Source organism: Ceratotherium simum, chromosome 16 (assembly GCF_057802395.1).
Source record: "Ceratotherium simum simum isolate JZ-2026a chromosome 16, ASM5780239v1, whole genome shotgun sequence".
NCBI classification, from domain to species: Eukaryota; Metazoa; Chordata; class Mammalia; order Perissodactyla; family Rhinocerotidae; genus Ceratotherium; species Ceratotherium simum.
In genome coordinates, this window is record NC_141915.1 from 62,189,321 (window position 1) to 62,209,342 (window position 20,022).

The 20,022-nt window shown below is 45.3% G+C and overlaps 1 protein-coding gene across 1 annotated transcript in view; it reads left to right on the forward strand.

The window, feature by feature from the left end:
- Nucleotides 1–20,022, forward strand: part of FOXK2 (forkhead box K2) — a 95,041-nt gene that overhangs the window by 55,257 nt on the left and 19,762 nt on the right. Inside the window, exons 4-6 of the mRNA XM_087441903.1 lie at nt 8,055–8,249; nt 11,990–12,137; nt 14,835–14,981. Coding sequence (XP_087298029.1) covers nt 8,055–8,249; nt 11,990–12,137; nt 14,835–14,981 — 490 coding nt within the window. The remainder of the gene's footprint in view (nt 1–8,054; nt 8,250–11,989; nt 12,138–14,834; nt 14,982–20,022) is intronic.

The following is a 20,022-nucleotide window of genomic DNA, read 5'->3' on the forward strand; positions in this document are numbered from 1 at the left end:
GATCTGTTCACCTAGGTTTATCTTCAGCTTCATGCTGTTATCATGTTTTGCTGTTCTTTTTAGTTTTGTGAGGCAACTAATCAAAATTATTCCACTATTTTTTATTTCTAGCTTAGCAAAGTCAGGCAGCAGTCATTCACCTACCCTAAAGAGGAACAAGGGTTTCATAACTAATTGGACTCCGTAGAGAACTTGAAAACGGTTGTAATGTATTTTGCTTTGAACGTAACCTACATAGAAAATTCAGTTATAATTATAACATGGGTACCCGTGTAATCACAATGCAGGTAAAGAAATAGGCCATTGTTAGCACAAAAGTATAGAAAATGGGTCTGTGCAGCAACTAGAAGGATGTGCAGCTATGACATACAACTATCTACTGGGGCTTTGGGGAAAAAAAGGAGGCGGATTGGCAATAGATGTTAGCTCAGAGCCGGTCTTCCTCAACAAAAAGAGGAGGATTAGCATGGATGTTAGCTCAGAGCTGATCTTCCTCACAAAAAAAAAAGAAAGAAAATGGGTCTGTGAACCCCCTGTCGCATTATTGACATTTTGCTAATTTCTATATCCATCTACATAGATGGGTTTTTTATTTTTAAAAAAACTCTCTCTATTGAAGGTACACTATATGTACAGAAAAGTGTATATATCATACATGTATAACTCAATGAATTTTCACAAACAGGAACTCACTCATGTAGTCAGAACCCAGATTAAAAAAAAAAAAAAGTTACCAGGATGCCTGGGTAGCTTTTAAATGTTTCCAGGCTCATACGTGTATGAGAAGGTGTTCACTCTTAGATGAAAACACAGAGGTACCATTTTTACCTGTCAAGGGAGTGGAGTTGGTGGCAGCAGTGTCTACTGATGGCCAGGACAGAGGACAGGATGCTCTTGCACACTGTGTGTCAGAGGCTGTCAGCAGGTGGCCTGGCAGTGCCTTGCCTCATTTTAGACGCCGTGCGTGCCCTTGGAGCCCGAGGTTTACAGACACTGCCTGTGCTGTGGAGGTAGCCATGCGACAGTGTCAATCGTTGTCTTTAATTAGAAACGTTGGGAATCAAACACAGAGGAAGCATGTCCTCGATGTGGTGGTGCCCTGCCCCAAAGGCAGCACTCAGCTGAGTTTGTATACACAGACTCTGTGGGTGACACTTGGGGAAAGTGCAAGCTGAGGACCAACATGGAGGGTGTGGTCCTATTTTGTGAAAAACAAAAATAAATACCGGGAGACACATACGTGCCCCCTGAGAGAGGGAAGAGCCTTCCTTTCTCGAGTTTCCCTCTTGGAATTGCGCACAGTGCTGTGTGTTGCGTCTGCAGCATTTGGAGGACGGGCCAGGGTGTGTGCTGTTCGTCTGGTTGAGGCTGGTCTTTCTGTAAGTTCTCAGGGTGGTGATGGCACAAACAGCGCAGCCAGCAACAGATGCCCATCTGTAGGAAAAGTCAGTATTGACATCTTGAAGTGGAACTGAAGGTAGTTGGTTTTTCCATTTTAATAAACATCTGAGTGTTCGATAAATATTATTTGAACTAATCTCATGACACTCAGAGAGACGCTATCATCTCTGTTTTATGGATGAGGAAACTGAGGCACAGAGAGATCACTGCTCTGCAGGATTGGAGGCCTGTGTGCCAGGTGACAGAACTTGTTCTAATGGCCCGGCCTTCCTGGTGAGGGGAGAATGATGACTGTCGTCTGAGGACAGGGGCTCAGGAGCTGTCACGGGTGTCATAGAGACTGGGGGCCTGATAGACAATCTTGTGGGGATGATGGCCCAGTCTCCTGGCAGGTCCTCTAACAGTTTTGCTTCCATTCAGATTTGATAAACACCTTTTGTCCCAAATTGCTTTTATTTGGTTAAAAAAATTGTTACCAAGAGTGTTACAGATAATCTTAACTCCAGGTTCACTGATTTAATTTAATTTATTTATTTTGTGAGGAAGATCAGCCCTGAGCTAACACCCAGTGCCAATCCTCCTCTTTTTTGCTGAGGAAGATTGGCCCTGGGCTAACATCCATGCCCATCTTCCTCTACTTTATATGGGATGCCGCCACAGCATGGCTTGAGAAGGGGTGTGTCAGTGCGCTCCCGGGATCCGAACCTGTGAACCCCGGGCTGCTGAAGCGGAGCGCACGCACTTAACTGCTGTGCCACTGGGCCGGCCCCTAATTTTATTTTTTATTTTTTCTTTGTGTGGTTTCTCACCTGTGTGGCAGACAAAGTAGTACAATATTTAATTTGATTTAATAAGTATCTTTAGCATCAGTATTGATAAATACTGGTGGTCTGGTGGGTTCCCAGAGAACCACACCACCTGTCTGTTGGTTGCCATACTGTGGCAGCTGCATTTTGTTGTAATGCTAAAAGCTGTACCATGGTATTTCAAATACCAGTAGGGTCACCCATGGTGGACAGGTTTCAGTGGAGCTTCCAGACTAGACAGACTAGGAGGAAGGACCTGGCCACCCACTTCCAAAATACTTGGCCATGAAAACCCTATGGCTGGCAGCAGAGTGTTGTCTGATACAGTGCTGGAAGGTGAGAGGATGGCACAAAAGACCAGGCAGCGTTCCACCCTGCTGTCCACAGGGTCGCGAGAAGTTGGAATCAACCCCACAGCCCTAACAACAAATTGGTAAATACAATTTTTCAACAAGTTTTGGTTTCTGTAAGTTACACACTTGATGTTCATTCTGTTCATCTTTCCTTTTATCTCAGTTACTTGGCTCCACAACTCCGCCAGCTCAGAAGGCCCCATCTCCCTGTCTTACAGGCTCCTTGGCTTCCAAAGAGCACCCATTGCCCTGTGGTTCCTGAATTATGTCTTGTCACTGTGTAAAGAGCCCATCAGGGAGGGCAGAGCCGTGCTGGTCTTGCTTAGGGTCTACACACAGGGCAGGGCCTCCTTGTGATAACAAGAAAGAGAGCATTGCCAGTGTCTCACCTGGTTTCTGCCTCTGGGTCCACCGTTATGCTGGTGTGACAGATTGGTGTTGATCCTGTTTGGTTGGTTCCCTGAACGTCACCTTGTTAGCAGAGAGGAGGACCCAGGAGATGGTTGCCTTGAGTCCTGGTAGGAGCTTTGGGTGGCTCACAGATCCTGGTGGAATCCTCCTTCCAGGCCAGCCTTCATGCCACCGTCTCAGAGGTGACAAGCCACCATATGCACTGGGCACTTTGTGCCCTGACACAGTGGATGGGTCTGCAGGTAACTTTCCTATGGAGCTAGGGCATCAGATGGAGTGGGATCGAAACACCTGGCAGGTGATCCATTTTCTTTGAAAATGTAGCAATAAACGGAAAGTTTAAAACAAACATTGAATGCCACTTAACACAAAGTGTTTCTGAACTTTGCTCTTGACAGACTTTGGATAGCTCTTTTGACCTTGGCATTGTGTTTTCAGTGTAGACACAGTCATCTCTTGAATTGTTGCTGCATGTTGTGGGTCCCAGGATGACACCACTGCTTTTTAATTAAGGCTTTTCAACAGTACTGTTTGTGGTGCAGCTTGAAGCATTTTGGCATCTTTTGTTTACTAGTTCTTTCTTTTCCTTTGCTACTCCTTGTGTTTCCTTTGGCTTGGATATCACTGGAGGTCTCTCTTTCTCTCTTGGTCTTAGTTGGTTCAGTTAATAATTTGCAAAGATGTAGAATAGACCTTGTTATACATAGGAGGATCAGTGTCTATAGTACATTATTTTCAAACCCAAGAAGGTAGAACGTGCCCATGCTGTGTGGGTTTTCCCATGTCTGTTCATCACTGCGGCCTGGGTCTTGCTGGTGTCCCGTCTGTGCCATGGTGGGATTCAGTACCGGTGAGCCCCTGGGCTCCACCTTCCTTCCTGGCCTTCTCAGGAATAGGCTGAGTTTCCATTTAACACAGCAGCTTGCTCAAAAGTTATTAAGTGGAGTTTCTGTGGGCATATAACATTGGGTAACCCAAACAAAAACTGTCTTCTACATAAGGGAGAAAAAGGAGGAACCTTATCCTTACTCCCATAATTGTCATATATGTTGTGCTAAAAATTTATTGGCCAATGGGGTTCTGTTTTTGTTGTTTTAAATGAGTTTTATTGCTTAATTGTGGATTCAATTTATTTATGTTCTTCTATTTCCATTGCCATGTGGTGGTTGGTTTTGTGTGTGTGTGTGTGTGAGAAAGATTAACCCTGAGCTAACATCTGTGTCAGTCCTCCTCTTTTTGCTGACAAAGACTGGCCCTGGGCTAACATCCGTGCCCATCTTCCTCTACTTTATATGGGAAGCCACCACAGCATGGCTTGACAAGTGGTGCGTCGGGATCTTAACCCCGGGCCGCCATAGCGGAGCACGCACACCCAACCGCTACGCCACTGGGCCAGCACCAGTGGGGTTCTTAATCCCCTTCTTTTCTAGGCCTAGAGTTGATTATTCAAGTCTTGTGCTAGTGATAGAGGCAGTTGCAAGGTGTTCAATTATGGGCTTCTCATTTGTTATATTCATGTGATTTGCTTATTGTAATTACCTTTTTGTGTGTGTGTGTGTGTGAGGAAGATCGGCCCTGAGCTAACAGCCCTTGCCAATCTTCCTCTTTTTGCTGAGGAAGATTAGCTCTGAGCTAACGTCTGTGCCCATCTTCCTCTATTTTATATGGGACGCCTCCAAAGCGTGGCTTGATGAGCAGTGCGTAGGTCTGTGCCCAGGATCCAAACTTGCGAACCCCGGGCTGCCGAAGCAGAGTACGTGAACTTAACCACTACGCCACCGGGCCAGCCTCTTAATTACCTTTTTAATACATGAAACTGGGCACTTTTTTATTAATTCGACGAGTGTGTGCTGAGGGCCTGCTTTATACATACCAGGGACTCTTCTAGGCTCCAGGTTATAACAGTGACCCCAGCAGGCAAGGGCTTTGCTCAAATGGAGCTTTCATGCCGTTGGGGGTGACAACGAGCAAATGCATGTGTGACGTGCAGTCACATGGCCATAGTGAAATGAAGAACAGGGCAGGGTGGTCAGGGAAAGCCTTTGGATCGATGGGTAAGGTGTGAGAGGGGAACCCCCTGTGCAGTGATCAAGGGGAGGAAGGGATGAGAGGTGGGAGACATAGGGTCTGACCCACCCAGAGTGGGCTGGAAGCCTCTGGGGAGTTGAGAGCAGTGGAAGGATGGCACCCAAGGGATCTCATAAAGGAAGCACCTGTGCCCGAGGCAGGAGGGACAGATGCTGACATTCCCTCTGGCCCTTTTGTATCATTGAACGCCACGTACAGATCTTGCTGTTTTAGAAACTCGCTCTGGCTTCTGGGTGCAGACAGGCTTGTGTGGGAACCTGAGAGAAGGGCGGGGCAGGAGGCGGTGAGGCGTGCCTGGGGCATCTCCTCTCTGTGGTGCAGCCATCCCTGCATGATGGGATGTTAGCGTCATCCCTGCCTGGCCTCCACCTACTTGATTGCAGCCTGTCTCCAGACACGGCCCAATGTCCCTGGGGGCTGAGAACCACCACACAGGAGCAGATTGAGGTGGAGGTGTGTGAACTAGTGGTTTGGGACTGTAGAGATAATGGGTTTTCCCACTGTTTTTTGTATGCATTGGTTTTTTGGTGTGTTTGTGATTCTGTGACATGTTGTCACATGTACAGGTATGTGCAACCATGTTATGGTATAGATGCAGACAACAGCTCCATCACACAGAGGACTCCCTGGGGCACCCTCTTTGGGGCTGCACGCCCTCCCCCTCCACCCCTGGCTGCCACCTGGCTGCTCTCCAAGTCTATAATTGTCATTTCGAGGATGTTATGTAAATGGAATCATACAGGATGTAACTTTTGGGGACTGGCTTTTTTCATTCGGGGTGATGCCCTACAAAGTGGTTGCTGTATCGATAGTTCATTCCTCTTTTTTGCCGAGTCGTGTTCCAAGATGTGGAAGAACCACAGTTTGTTAACCGTTCTCTCGTTGAAGGATGTTGGAGTAGTTTCCAGTGTTTGCCTGTTTGCCTGCACTTGTGTGCAGGTTTGTGTGAACGTAGGTCTTCGTTTCTCCTGGGTAAATACCCAGGAGTGCAATTGCTTGGTTGTATGATATACATATGTTTAACTTTATGAGAAACTGCCAAACTGATTTCCTGGTGGATGCACCATTTTACCCTCCCATTAGCACGGTGGGAGAGATCTATTTCTCCGCACCCTCACCATTGCTTGGTGTTGTCAGTCTTTTAAATACTACCCATTCTAATAGATATTTAGTGGTATCTGATGGCAGTTTTAATTTGCGTTGCCCTAATGGCTAGTGATGTGGAACATCTTTTTGTGTGTTTATTTGCCATCTGTATATCCTTGGTGAAGTGTTTTTTCAAGTCTTTTGCCCATTTTCTAAGTGGATTGTTTGTTTTCTTACTGGATATGAGTCCTTTGTTGGATATGTGATTTGTAAAAATTTTCTCCTAGAAGGTGAACAAGGGGAGAAGGTGGCTTGTCTTTTCAATATCTTAGCAGGGTCTCTGGTAGAGCAGACATCTTCAGTTCTGATGATGGGCGTGTTTTGAAGGTGAGAGCTCATGGCACCAGCAGGTAGGTGGGATGAGTCTTCGCTTCTGGCCTGAGCAACTGGGTGATGCCACTCACTGCCCAAGGGGGCTCTGGGGAAGAGCCAGTACCGGATCTAGTTAGAGATGCCCAGTGTGGGTGCACAGGGCGGCATGAAGAAGGCAGTGGGAGATGGGCTCTGGAGTGCAGGAAATCTGGATTTTGGAGTCATTGAAGTGTGTCTGGAATTGCAGGTCACAGGCCTGGTTGAGCTCGTCCAGGGAGTGAATGTGGATGGAGAAGCCCAGAAGCTGTAATCTCAGCCTGGGGCATTGGGCATTGGGAGTGTAAAGGAGGAGAGTTCAGTACGGGATTGAGAAGGAGCCCCCAGAGGTAGAACGGGGAAGAGTGTGAGTGCTGGACCTCAGGAAGGAGGTGGTAGCTTGTCAGGTTCTGTTCCGTCCACTGAGACTGTGGAGGACTGACCGACTGTGCCTTATGAGGGAAGTAAAGGGGCAGGGGCCTGCTGGCAGTGAATTCAAAGGAAAGAGTGTGAGGGGAGGAAGCCAGGCAGCCAGTGTCAAAACCCTGCTGGGTGGCGTCCTTTTTTGCCCCAGCTAAAGCATTGGGAAATACCGTCTTGAAGATCCACTGGAAGTGGGAGGGACGTGTGACCTCCACATGCTGGGCCCTTCATTGGTGGGCACCCCAGCAGGACAGGGTGGTGGGCAGAGCCGGCCGCCACGATGGGTGCCCCAGGATGGCCACACAGAGGTCAGCTGAGCACCACTGGCGGGTCATTTGGCCATTTAAATATACACAAATAAGGCGCTGTTTAACTGGGTGTGAAATCGAGACTCAGAGACCATGAGTCTATGGAGCTATTTTTAAATTTTATTCTTTGAAGGTATTTGGCTTGCAATACTCTTTTTTATTTTTTTTATAAATATACTGGAGTCGTGTCAAGGAAGCTATATTAAAGTTGAACCAGAGTGTTAAATTGTAAACCTTTTCCCCCGAAATTTAATATCTCTGGCTTGTTTCCTCAGTGAAAAAAGTGATAGGATTTTTTTTGGAAAAAAAGGAATGATTTTTCTTTCTTAAATAAGAAATAGCCACAAAATTGTGTGTTGCTTAATGACTCAGATATATTTATATATTTATTTTTAAAGGAATACTAAGTGGTTTTACATCTACTATATGACCTAAAACATATTTGTACAATTATTTTGAAAGGAGTCATGCAGATTAAGTGGTCTTTGAGTCTTTTGTGAGTCTGCTATACTTTTATTTTCCTATTTGGCTGGTCTAAATAATGTTTTTGTTTACTAGTGTTTTAAAGTCATAAAATGCCTTGTTTGTGGTTTCATTAAGTGACTTGTAACACATGAGATGAGCTTGAAGTGGGCTTCTCAAGGACTCCTCCACACAAGAGGAGGCTTCAGTGCATTTGGGGACATGCGGGCTCTGCTTCCTGCTCTGGGTGGGACACCCTGTCCTACAGTCCGGAAGACGGGCACTGACAGTTGGCTTTTCTTTTGCAGGTGCACATTCAGGTTCCCGAGCACAAACATCAAGATAACATTCACTGCCCTGTCCAGCGAGAAGAGGGAGAAGCAGGAGACCTCTGAGTCCCCAGTGAAGCCCGTGCAGGCCCACATCTCGCCCCTGACCATCAACATTCCAGACACCATGGCCCACCTCATCAGCCCCCTCCCTTCCCCCACAGGAACCATCAGGTATAGCAGCTTCCATGGCAGGTGGGGATCACTGTGTGGTGGGGGGGCGTGCATGCTGTGATGTTCATGACCACATCCACATTTCAGTCCTCCTGCCTTGGGATTTTCGGAAGCCATCATATGTCACAGGAAGAGCAGGAGCACACAGCAACGCCTTCTCCTTTCTCTGTGGCTTAAGTACGTGGAGAGGGAGATACTGAGGGCACTTAAAATACCATTTAGTTTCCAAACACTGTCTGCTCTCAGTTTCTTGTGTTATGAAACACAGTTCCCAAATGTTCCTGGTTTTTACTTACAGATTCTTTTTATTTGAGTATAAGTTGAAGGGACAGATAATTTGTCATATTGATCTAAAGTCTGAGATAGGTTTTCATTTTCATACAAAAAAATTTTTGAGTTTTGTTAGCATGCTACAATTTCATGTCAATTTGGATGACTTCTACTTTGGATTGATGAGTTTGACCAGAGTGAAGTGACAAACTTGTGTTTGTCATGATATCCTAAGAGAGACTGGAAGCAGAGGAGGGCAGCTTCAGGGCACACTCTGGAGCAGAACCGGAACCCACTGCACAACGGTCAGGTTGTGCCAAGCTTTCAGAGGACAGTAGCTGCGAGTCAGGTCAAGAACAGCCACGGAACCCTGCAGATGTGTGTTCTTGGTTTGGGTTAGGTTGCAGCGTGTGGTTGAAGCAGAGCTCCACTGTGAATGTGGGTCCACGGTGACCATGGGGCAAGGCTCAGACAGGTCAATCCTTTTATGTTCTGTTGGCTCTTAGAAGAGTGGCATATGTACTTAGGCATCTTCTTAGCTGTGAGTGATGTTAGACTTAGGTGTGAAACGAATACATTTGCTTCTCTCTAGAGTCAGGCTCTTGTTGTGCAGGTCTGTACACAGGGCATAGCTGGGAAGTGGGAAGGGCCGTCTCATCCACTCGGGTTGCCCCTGCATGAGGCAGAGCAAATGAGGGCACAAAGGGACCTGGCAGCTCTGGATTATGCCTTTAGTCCAGTACTTATGTTTCCTTTCTTAAAAACCAGCATCAATAGTAGGCCTTCTGGAAAGGTGTCTGTGTTGCATTTATTGGTTAAATGGAGGGAGCAGCCTGCTGGCCTCTGGCTACTGTCCTGTGCTTGGCACCTTGGGCATGCAGCTGCCGTTGGCGTTAAGACCCTTCTCTGCCTTCTCCCATGGCTGCTCTGCTGAGGAAGCTGCCTCTGTCTCTCCCACTTGGTTGAATTCGTCTGTGTGTGACTAAATGGACCAGATAGTAAGAGTGCCACTGGGTAGGCAAAAGCCAGCAACACGGCGGCCAGATTTTTATTCAGTGCTGTGTGGAAAGTGAGCAGAATTCACAGAGGAGCTCAAAAGCCTGTGTTTAGCAAGTAGGCTAACAGCTCGTGATAGGAGCAGCAGCCTTGGAGATGGGTGCACCGAGACACTAGATGAGCAGCGTGGAGATGGAAAGTTCCATGGGCACTCAGGGAAGGGGGTTGTTTGGAAACTTCAGGGTTTGGATCAGCTCCTGGCCCAGCTTCTCCTCGCCCTCTGTTCTGTCTTCATCCTGTTTTCCTTGCTCGTCCCCTCCCCACACCCTGTGACATTCTCAGTATCGCGAGCATTGACCAATGTAACACCTCTGCTAGGTGAGACGCAGAGTGGAGGCCCGACTGTGGGCGGCTTACGGGTGGCGCAAACTTGCCTTTCTAGAGCCATCATCCGGCCAGCAGGCCACTTACCTTCCCCAGGTTGACACTTTTTAAATGTTAGCTAGTTTTTAAAATCATAAAATGTGAGGTCCATGTGTGCAGTCTTGTTGTCTTTCTCATTCCTGTCTCTCTCCGGTGCTTTAAGAGTTGTTCCTGGCATGCAGTAAACACTTGTTTAATAGTTGAGTGCATATTCATGGTAGAGAGTTTAAGAGGTGCTACAGAGTGTGCAGGGCCCTCCCTACTCCTCCCTCTCCATCTCCTGGGTCCCTCCTTTCCAGGTCAGGTTTTGGAGGTAACTATCGTTTCTTAGATATTTTTTCCAGAAATTTTCTATACATTTGCAATGCTTGTCTTTTTTTCCCTCAAATACTAATGAGATGTAACCATACATACTGTTCTATAACTTACGGGACTTTTAAACATTCTTATCCTGGTATTGTTTCATTTCAATAGCTCATTCTCTTTTTTAAAGTATAACGCAGGCCGACCTCAGAAATATTGCAGGTTTGGTTTCAGACCCCCACAATTGAGCAAATATTGCAATAAAGCGAGTCATGCGAATTTTTTGGTTTCCCAGTGCACAAAAAGTTATATTCATACTGTACTGTAGTCCGTTAAGTGTGCAATAGCATTAAGTCTAAAAAATCAATGTACATACCTTAATTTGAAAATACTTCATTGCTTAGAAATGCTAACCATCATCTGAGCCTTCAGTAAATTGTAATCTTTTTGCTGGTAGAAGGTCGTGTAAAAAACAGTATCTGGGGGCCGGCCCAGTGGTGTAGTAGTTAAGTTCACGCACTCTGCTTCAGCAGCCTGGGGTTCACAGGTTCGGATCCCGGGTGCGGACCTGTGCACAGCTTACCAAGCCATGCTATGGAGGCATCCCACATACAAAATAGAGGAAGATGGGCACAGACTCAGAGCTAATCTTCCTCAGCAAAATGAGGAGGATTGGCAATGGATGTTAGCTCAGAGCCAGTCTTCCTCACAAAAAACTGCAGTTTTTTTTTGTTGTTGTTGTATCTGCCAAGCACAATAAAGCGAGATATGCCTGCACTGTTGAGAAAAGGGGGCGTAAACTAAATATACAACTCGGCGAGTTATCACAAACGAACGTGGCCTGTAATCAGCACAGAGATCAAGAATCAGCATTCCTGGGGCCGGCCCCGTGCCGCAAGCGGTTAAGTGCACGCGCTCCGCTGCGGCAGCCCAGGGTTCGCCGGTTCGGATCCCGGGCGCGCACTGACACACCTCTTGGCAAGCCATGCTGTGGCGGTGTACCATATAAAGTGGAGGAAGATGGGCACAGATGTTAGCCCAGGGCTAGTCTTCTTCAGCACAAAAAAAAAAGAGGAGGATTGGCAGATGTTAGCACAGGGCTGATCGCCTCACAAAAAAAAAAGAACATTCCTAGTGCCCCAGCCCTACCTTGTGAAAAAAAAGCGCATGTTTAAAAATGCGTTCCTGTTTCTGTTTTCTACCTAACTGATCTGACGCATCTGTTCCTGGTGCCATTCACAGCCTGCATGAGTGTCTGTGTCCATGGCCTCATCCCTTTTCCACATGACCTGTTCTCGGCCTGGCTGCCCTCCCCCTCTCTCCACACTCTCCCTGACATTTCTGGTGTAGCTGGAGGCCTCGTCCTTCATCATAGCCTGTCCTCAGCTCCCCATTGGGGAGGGGACAAGTGGGGCGTGTGCTCTGTGCCCTTGGTAAGTTCTATAACCATCCTGAGCCTCAGTTTCCTCACTGGTGAAACAAGTGAGCCACTACCTCCTTTGAGAGTTTGTTTTATGATTACATGAGATGACGCACCTGGAAACAAATACCTGATTTCCGCATGTTTCTTGAAGTGTTCTTAAATTTCACAGAGAATTAATGAGTGCATTTTTCCATAGGAAATGCTGATATTCTCTTTACTTTTTAAATTTGTTTTCCCTGAAATCAGAGACAGTTATTGAAGCACAGTGTGATGTACATAATAGTCTTATAATAGACTGATAGGAACAACGTTTCCTCGTCCACAGTGCTGCAAACTCATGCCCATCCAGCCCCAGGGGAGCGGGGTCTTCGGGATACAAAATGGGCCGTGTGATACCGTCTGACCTCAATTTAATGGCCGACAGCTCACAGCCAGAAAATGAAAAGGAAGCTTCAGGTGGAGACAGCCCAAAGGTAAATGTTTTATAGCCTTGAAACAGAACCCACAGGCCATCATGTAGCCAGCTGTCCTCATTTCATGGCCTGCATGTGTAGTAACATCTGCACCAGGGCCTTTTGAGAAGTGTACATCTGAGCAGATGCGGGCTGGTTGTGGGGTCACTGTTGAGGATGTTCTTGGTGTTGGGGTCTTACGAATGCATCCTTTCAGTCATTTAGCACTGGGGTCTCCCCAGTGGCAGCCATGGGCCCAAGTACTCAGAGCAGAGCAGACAGTGAAGGAGACGAGAACCTCTTGGTCCTCACGGGATGACCTGCATTGTGTCCCAGGAAACTGTTCCTGGGGTTTAGTCCTGCTGTCCCAAATGCTGAAGGTTGTGCCTGTACAGGTGTTTGAACACATGTGCACATATATTCACATGTACGCACTTTGGGGGGTACATCACTGCCCTTTGGGGACAGTAATTGTTGATGGTCCACACTGTGACCCTGCATACTTTTATTGTTTGACCCAGTAATTCCCCTTCTAGGACTTTGTCTAAAAGAAATGGACAAAAGTCTCAACAAAAGTTTATAAAACAGAAAATTGAAAGCAGCCTAAGTGCCCCATAAGGAAAGAATGATTAAGTAAGGGAATATTATGCAACATATTTACTGATATGGAAATGCTCTTGATGTAATGCTAAGTGAAAAAAGAGAATAAAACTATGCCAGCCCAGTGGTAGTAGTTAAGATCACATGCTCCACTTTCTGCTTTGGCAGCCTGGGGTTCACAGGTTCGGATCTACACACAGCTCATCAAGCCACGCTGTGGCAACAATCCACGTACAAAACAGAGGAAGATTGGCACAGATGTTAGCTCAGGGACAATCTTTCTCAAGCAAAAAGAGGAGCATTGGCACCAGATGTTAGCTCAGAGCCAATCTTCCTCACCAAAGGAAAAAAAAACCATACATGGTATTGCTTTAATTACATATTTATAAAATGTGATATATTCACGCAGTAGAACACAGTACAGCCATGAGAATGAATAAGCCATAGCCATGCACCATCTGCCTACAGCAGCTGGGAGCCTTGCACAGAGGGTGCTGGGCAAGTGGCACAGGCACAAAGGGGCACCTTCTGTAGGAGTCCATTTTTGTCCATTTGCCTGTTTAAAATCAGGCAAAACTCAATTGTATTGTTTCAGAATGCATTATTAGATGGTAAAACTTAATAAATCACAGCAGGATTCTGATTATTATAAAATGTCAGGAATAATGGTGGCCTCTCTGGGAGGTAGAGGCTGTGGCCAGGTAGGTGGGCATATAGAAGCTTCTGGGATGAGGGCTGTTCTCTCGACCTAGTGTTGGTTGTACTGATGTTTACTTTACAAAAATTTTTCTTCTGATACAGATGTATTATGGGCTTTCCTTTCTGTGTTATAGTTTTCAATAAAAAAAAGGTTTTTAGAAATGTATAGAAAAAAGATACCAAGGAAACACACCAAACAGCATAAGCCCAATGAGGAAGGCTTTGTGCTCTGCGCCTGGCACGGACTCCAGCTTGGCTGTACCACCTGGCCCTTTCCTGTAACTCAGAGTGTGCCCACTCGTGGGGGCAGACATGGTAGAGCCTGACCTAAGTGCTTGGGGAATATTAGCTATTTAAAATTGGGGTGCTGGGATCATAGGTGATTCAGTCTTTCTGTACAGAGCATGTGCCCATCGCAGGCTGTCGGGACTAAGCGTGGCCTGTGCAGTTGAAGCCCACGTTCCTTTCCTTGGCACATCTGCCTTCCTTCCCCATCCGTCCGTCAGTCCCTCTGCCTGTCTATTCTTTTACTCCATTTGTATTTATCCCTAAACAGTGTCTAAATTGTTCATTTTTAAACCTCACATAAAGAGTATCATCTTAAATGTATTCTTTGCAATTTACTGTTTGCATTTGACGTTGCATTTTGCTGTTCATCTGTGTTGATACATGTATTTCCCAGTTCACAACCAGGGGTGCACCAGTGGGCTTGTGCACATGTGTGTGAGGATCTGAGTCATCACAATGGAAGGAGCCACTGGTGGCCTGGAGTGTGCTGTGACCAGGGGTACTAGGTGCACAGCAGCCCTGCACAGTAAAACAGTACCTGCCTAACTTAGGGCCTCAGACCCCAGTGTAGTAACCCTACGTCTGGCTTATGGTGCTCCCCTCTGCTTGGGGTTTCCTTCTGTAAGGAGCTCCTCTGTTGATGGACATTCAGTGGTTCTGAGTGGTCGTCATTTTGCCCTGCGGTGCAGGGTACTCTTGCACCATCTCCTTGTACACACGAGGATCCCACCAGGGCCTGGGAGGGAGCGCCAGCTCACTCTGCCCCTCATCTTTGCTGGCCTTGCCCAACTCTTCACTTTACTGTGGGACAGGCCTCTGGCTGTGATTTAACGAGCGTTGCCCTGGACCCTACTGAGGTCAAACAACTTTTCTCTTTTTCTTGCTTTTTTCAGTTTTGCCATTGGACTTTCTCCTTGTGTGGTTTTAATATTCTTTTTTATGCTGCTGTATGTTTTTTCCATTTTCTTCCTCCAAATTTTCCAAATGCTCTGCAATCAAATTATATTACTTCAGGAAAACAAAGCATTATCACAAGAACACTTAAAAACACTAAGGATCCTGAATTTTAGTAAATTTAGTCAAAATTTTGGTAACTTCAATATTCTTTTTTTTTTTTTAATTTAAATACAGGATGATTCAAAGCCACCTTATTCCTATGCACAATTAATCGTACAAGCAATTACGATGGCTCCTGATAAACAACTCACCCTAAATGGAATTTATACGCACATCACTAAAAATTATCCATACTACAGGACTGCGGACAAGGGCTGGCAGGTAAATCCATTTCTGTTTGTTATTAAGTATTTCTGTTACATGTCTTGTAGATTCCACTTGACAACTGAGAGAAAAATAAGCTGCTGTTTTATTTAACTTGGGCTCAAGTTAAGAAGGTAGGATGAGATGAGTGAGATTTTTTTTTTGCTAAGAGAAGAAGTGTTAGAGGCCCGCTGTTGCTATGCTCACTCTGACTTCCTTAGTGCAGAGCAGAAGGAATAGTGGTTCTAGAAGAAAATATCAACCTGCATTTTTTTACTCGCATGGTCTCCATGGATGGGAAAGGCATGGCTTGTTTCAGATGTTTCTTTTTGGCCACTGCTGTTCATTTCATACATCTAAAATGAAGGAGAGTCAAAAACCAAGCCCATCTCTTACTTTGGCATTCTTCTGTCTTCCTTATCTACATCTACTGACGTACATAGCTTTTTGAAGTTGGCACAGAGTTGGTTTTCAAACTGTTTTACTGGGGAGCCCTTTCTTCAAAAGACATCTTCTCCAGTTGGCCAGCATATAAAAGAGATGAATGCAACGCTGCCTGGTTTAAACTGGGGAGCCTACCTGCTTGTCCACCTGTACTTCAGCCCATTCTTAGGGTGTCTGGGGAACCCGGGCCTCCTCAGAGGACACTTTGAAATCAGTGCATAATGTTTCCATTGTTTAACCTTTTCCTTTAGTTTAATTTTGGAGCCTTTACAATGTGTAGTTTTTTCTTGTTCTGTGTATCTGTGTTATGTGTGGCCATTTACTGGATGTACAGTAGAGCCTCACTAATTCAGACAATATGGGAAAGGGTAAGTTTGAAATATAAAATATTAAAAGCATAATAAAAGAGAAGAAATGTACATTTATAACTTTTGAATTCATTAAGTAACCAGGAATGGCTACAGAATTCCTTTGAGGCTTAGTGAATAAAATGAAAAATGTTTCTGCTGAACTATAACCATTACCAAGTGATGTGGGTAGGGGTGAGGGGTAACCGTTTTCGGTTTCATGCAGGATAAACTTTTTCTTCTACCTGTAGATGTAGAAACATGTTGTAATAAAAATAGTCTACCAACCAAATCCTGAATATTTCCTTTGTGAGGAGTCTTTAGTCACATAAGAGTCTTTAGTTGTGGAAGGTACAAAATAAGACCCAGCCTCCCCTGCTGGCCTGGAGCGTGAGCACCCTGCCCTGCCTGCCTCCCTGTTCACAGCAAGGCGGCATTTAGTTGGCAGTGAGGAAAATGCTGGATTTGGAGAATACTTTCATATCCAGCTACCTGGCAGGTCTCTTAACACATTGCACAATAAATCCTAGTAGTATTTACCATATTTTAATCTATAACAGTGAAGTTGTGCTTCAAAGGAAATATAAAACAAAAGCAGAACGGATGATAATCTGTGTCCACGTCTGGTGACTGCACGTGGACTACAGCTCCCCGTGTACAGACAGGTGAGGTCTCAAGAGTGTTCTGTCAAGGAGTGCAGTAGAATTAAGTGCAGCTTACTATGTGCAGAATTCTGATGATTTGAAATGCCAATTCGCTGGGCATTATGGGAGTTTATGTTTCTGAAAAGCCTGGCAGACTTTCAATGACCTGTTTCCCTTCCGGTCATATTTCTTGTGTTTCCTAACATCCATTTATGTGAGAACTGCTTCCGAAAATCACAAGGTTTTCTTGCTGAAGAAAGCTAAAGGCTGAAGCCTGAAGGCCAGCCCTCAGGGGCCACCTCCACCTGGCCTTGTCTCCTGGGGGGTTAGTCAGGTCATCAGGGGCCACGGTCACAGAGAGGCATGGCACTCAGACATGACCCGCGTGCACTGATTGCTGCTGGCTCCTGGAATCGACTTCACAGCCCACTTGGCAGAGAGTTACAGATGTAACTGCAAGGCAGGCACGCCTCTCTGCTGAACTGTCATTAACACTTGTTTTTATTGAAACATCTTCATTTCTGTCTAGATCAAGGTCCGTAAGCGTGACTCTGCACCTCTTGCCTCATGTAAGGCTGCTCCTGGGACGTTTCACACCTGCCTCCAGCTGTTTTAGTGGGAAAGGGATTTCCTGCTCCAGCCTTCCCTTTAATTTATGGACATGCACTCTCAATTTCTTTCTGTCCTCAGCGCTCCTTAGCTGTCCCCAGTACTGACCTGCATGTGCTGTTTTTCTGTCATGAGATGCTCTGAGCTACCCAAAGTGACTGCATTTGAAGTTTCTGTGTGTCTAAGACCTTATGCCGGCTTCCTCTCTCCTGGCTTAAAACAAAAGTCTTTCCATTTTGCAACCTTGTTTTGTAAGAGCCAGATCCTTTTTCTTTGAGAAAAAAAAACCCTCTCAACCAAAACAGCCCATTTTTAAAATGTGGATTTCCAGACTGCATCCTGCCCTCCCTGTGGGGTGGGGGAGTTGGCAGTGGCCGGGCAGTGCTTCTCAGAGCAGGGGACCCAGGGTGCTTGAACCAGAGCTCTGCGTCAGTTTCTAAGAGGATGCGTGTTGACCCTTCCCACCACGCCTGTTCTGAGCACTCTTGAAAGTCCACAGCTGCCCTTCAGACTGACTTGTGGTGTTTCACGTTGTCTCCCCATGGCAAAGCTTTTTGATTAATCCAGAGGAAGTTCTAGGATAAAACAAGAGGGTTTGAGTAGCCCTATCTGGAAAGATGGCATATTTCTTTCCTTTGGTTGTATATTTATGCTAAAATGTTTTCTTATGATTTATAATTATAATTTTACCCAGCCCAAAGTGAGGTATTTGTTGTGACTGTGAAAAGTTTGGGAATTCTGGGGCTCTCGGCCTTGGAAAGGACCAGAGCTGGTTTCTTAAGATAGAGGGAGTGCTCTGCACTCATCCTGGACTCTCCTTCTGGAAGGTACTCAATGTGTTTCCTTCTCATAAATTTCTTTACAGGTCCTTACTCTGCAAAATATACACTATAGAGTGCTCAGTGCTGAGTGGGATTAACAGAGAGGGCAGGAAGGGCAGGACAGAACAAGCACGCTTGACCAGCTTTGTGCCTTTGTCAGCTGAGGGGACCAAGCTGCAGTTGTCGGGGACAGGAGAGGGGAGGGGCTGGTGCTCAGGAAGGGTGGGTTCTGGAACGCAGCCACAATTGGGGGGGTTTTGGGGAAAGAGAAAGTGCTCAGTATTGCAGATCCTTTTCTTTGTATTTAGTTTTAAAGAATAATAACCTGTCTTTTCTCTGAATACTTAATAATAATTTTTGAATCATTGGAATCTGAATCAGTGTGAGTTTAATGTTTGTAGCTTGGTTTGATCAAATTACAAAGGCCTTAAATTACCTTAGCAGTATAGTTACTTTATTCTGTTTGTGTCTACATTAACTGTCTCTTATTACTTCCTCATATTTTCTAGAGTCTTGTTGGCTGGAAAAATCACAGGTGACCATTTATAAATTGGGCCTAATTGCCCATGGGATTGTCGCTAGAGTGGAGAAGAAGTTAGACCCAAGTGTGATGGTGCAGACTGGGTTCTGTTATGTTTTCAGAACAGAAAATAGCAACTCCCTGATCTAAGCACTTTACAGTTTGTCAGTAGTGTGAGGGGTAATGGAAAAGTGACATTGCTGACCCTGCTCCTGTCCTTTATCAGTTGGTAGAAATCCTAGTGCCCCATCGCCTGAAATAGCACTTACTGCCTCCAGATTCCCACTGTGCTGACTTCCGTTTTTCCTCCTAACAACATGCACATTAACCTAATCTACCTCAGTCTTTGCTTGGGGACTCCTTACCTCCCTCTGCAGATGTTGTCCTACACTGCGGCTTGGCGGTCACTCCTGAGCTCCTGCTGAGTAGCCAGGTTTCCACACAGTACAGTCAGAGGAACTCTTGACCCACATGCCGTCGTTAAGGATGGCCTTGCTCACGGTGAGAGTATTCTGTAGTGTCATCATCTGCCTTTGCTTTTTCTCAGTCCCCAATCTTGGAATCTGCCTTCTACTCCAAACTTAAAAAGGCCTGAGTGCAGTTGGAGAAGGATTCTCTGTCTTGGACGGGGCACGACTAACAGGCAAACTCGATTTCCTGGAGGAATTGATAGAACGGTATTGGTTGGTTATCAGCTAAACTCTATGATGAAACATTATAGCAAGTATCTGTGGTTATTAAAATATTCTAAATCTTCTATAATACGCTTATTTATAAACAATTTCACAAATCGCAGACACAAGCTAGCCAGCCCCTTCATGTTGCCAGTGAAACAACTGATGTCCACAGGTGTCACGGTGCTAATTGTGGCCTGTGACTAGTGTGGTCCTTGAACAGGCACTTGGATTGGGTGTCAAGTAGTATTTGACATGGTTTGATTCAGAGCCGCCTCTGGCAATTCAGCATTTCAGGCTGTGGCTAGCAGTTCTATTAGAAGGTTAATTGGGGAATTTAGAAATGATTTTTAGATAGCCCAAAATTTTACCTTGAGTTATTACCATTTTGAAACTTTAATAGTTTAATTTATGAATTTTAAATTTAGTAGTTTAATTTATGAATTTTAAATTTAAACATTAATATAAATGCATGAAATGATCTGAACACATGGCTTTTATCTAGCTTTTCCTGACCTCTTGGAGGTCTCAGGATCAGGTTTGCTGCCATCAGTTATTCAGGTTGCAGTGGGGAGCTTTCCTCAAATCGTCTGTAAACTGTGAGCCGAGCTTTTTGTAATAAAATGGACTGGGAGTTGAGAGAGAGATTTTCTCTACATGCCTTGAGATTATCGTGAGGATCAAATAAGACACGTTTATAGAAGTACTTTGCAAAGTGTTCTATTACTAGAAGATAGTGTCAGTAATACTTCTCAACCTTTGGCTCATTTTTCTCCTCTGTTGGTTAGCCAAAAACTTTATACTGGATTAAATCATTTAAATGGCTATGAGAGTTTCTATAAGCTAATTCTGTGCTCAAAAAAGTAATTTAAAGGATTGGCTTATCTCGACTCTGTTCATCTCCAAACAGGGGAGGGGTCAAATGATCAGTAATAGTCTTTGGTTTCCTACTTGGAAAAACAATGGAAGTTGACATTTTTCCCTTTGGAAATAGCCTCTT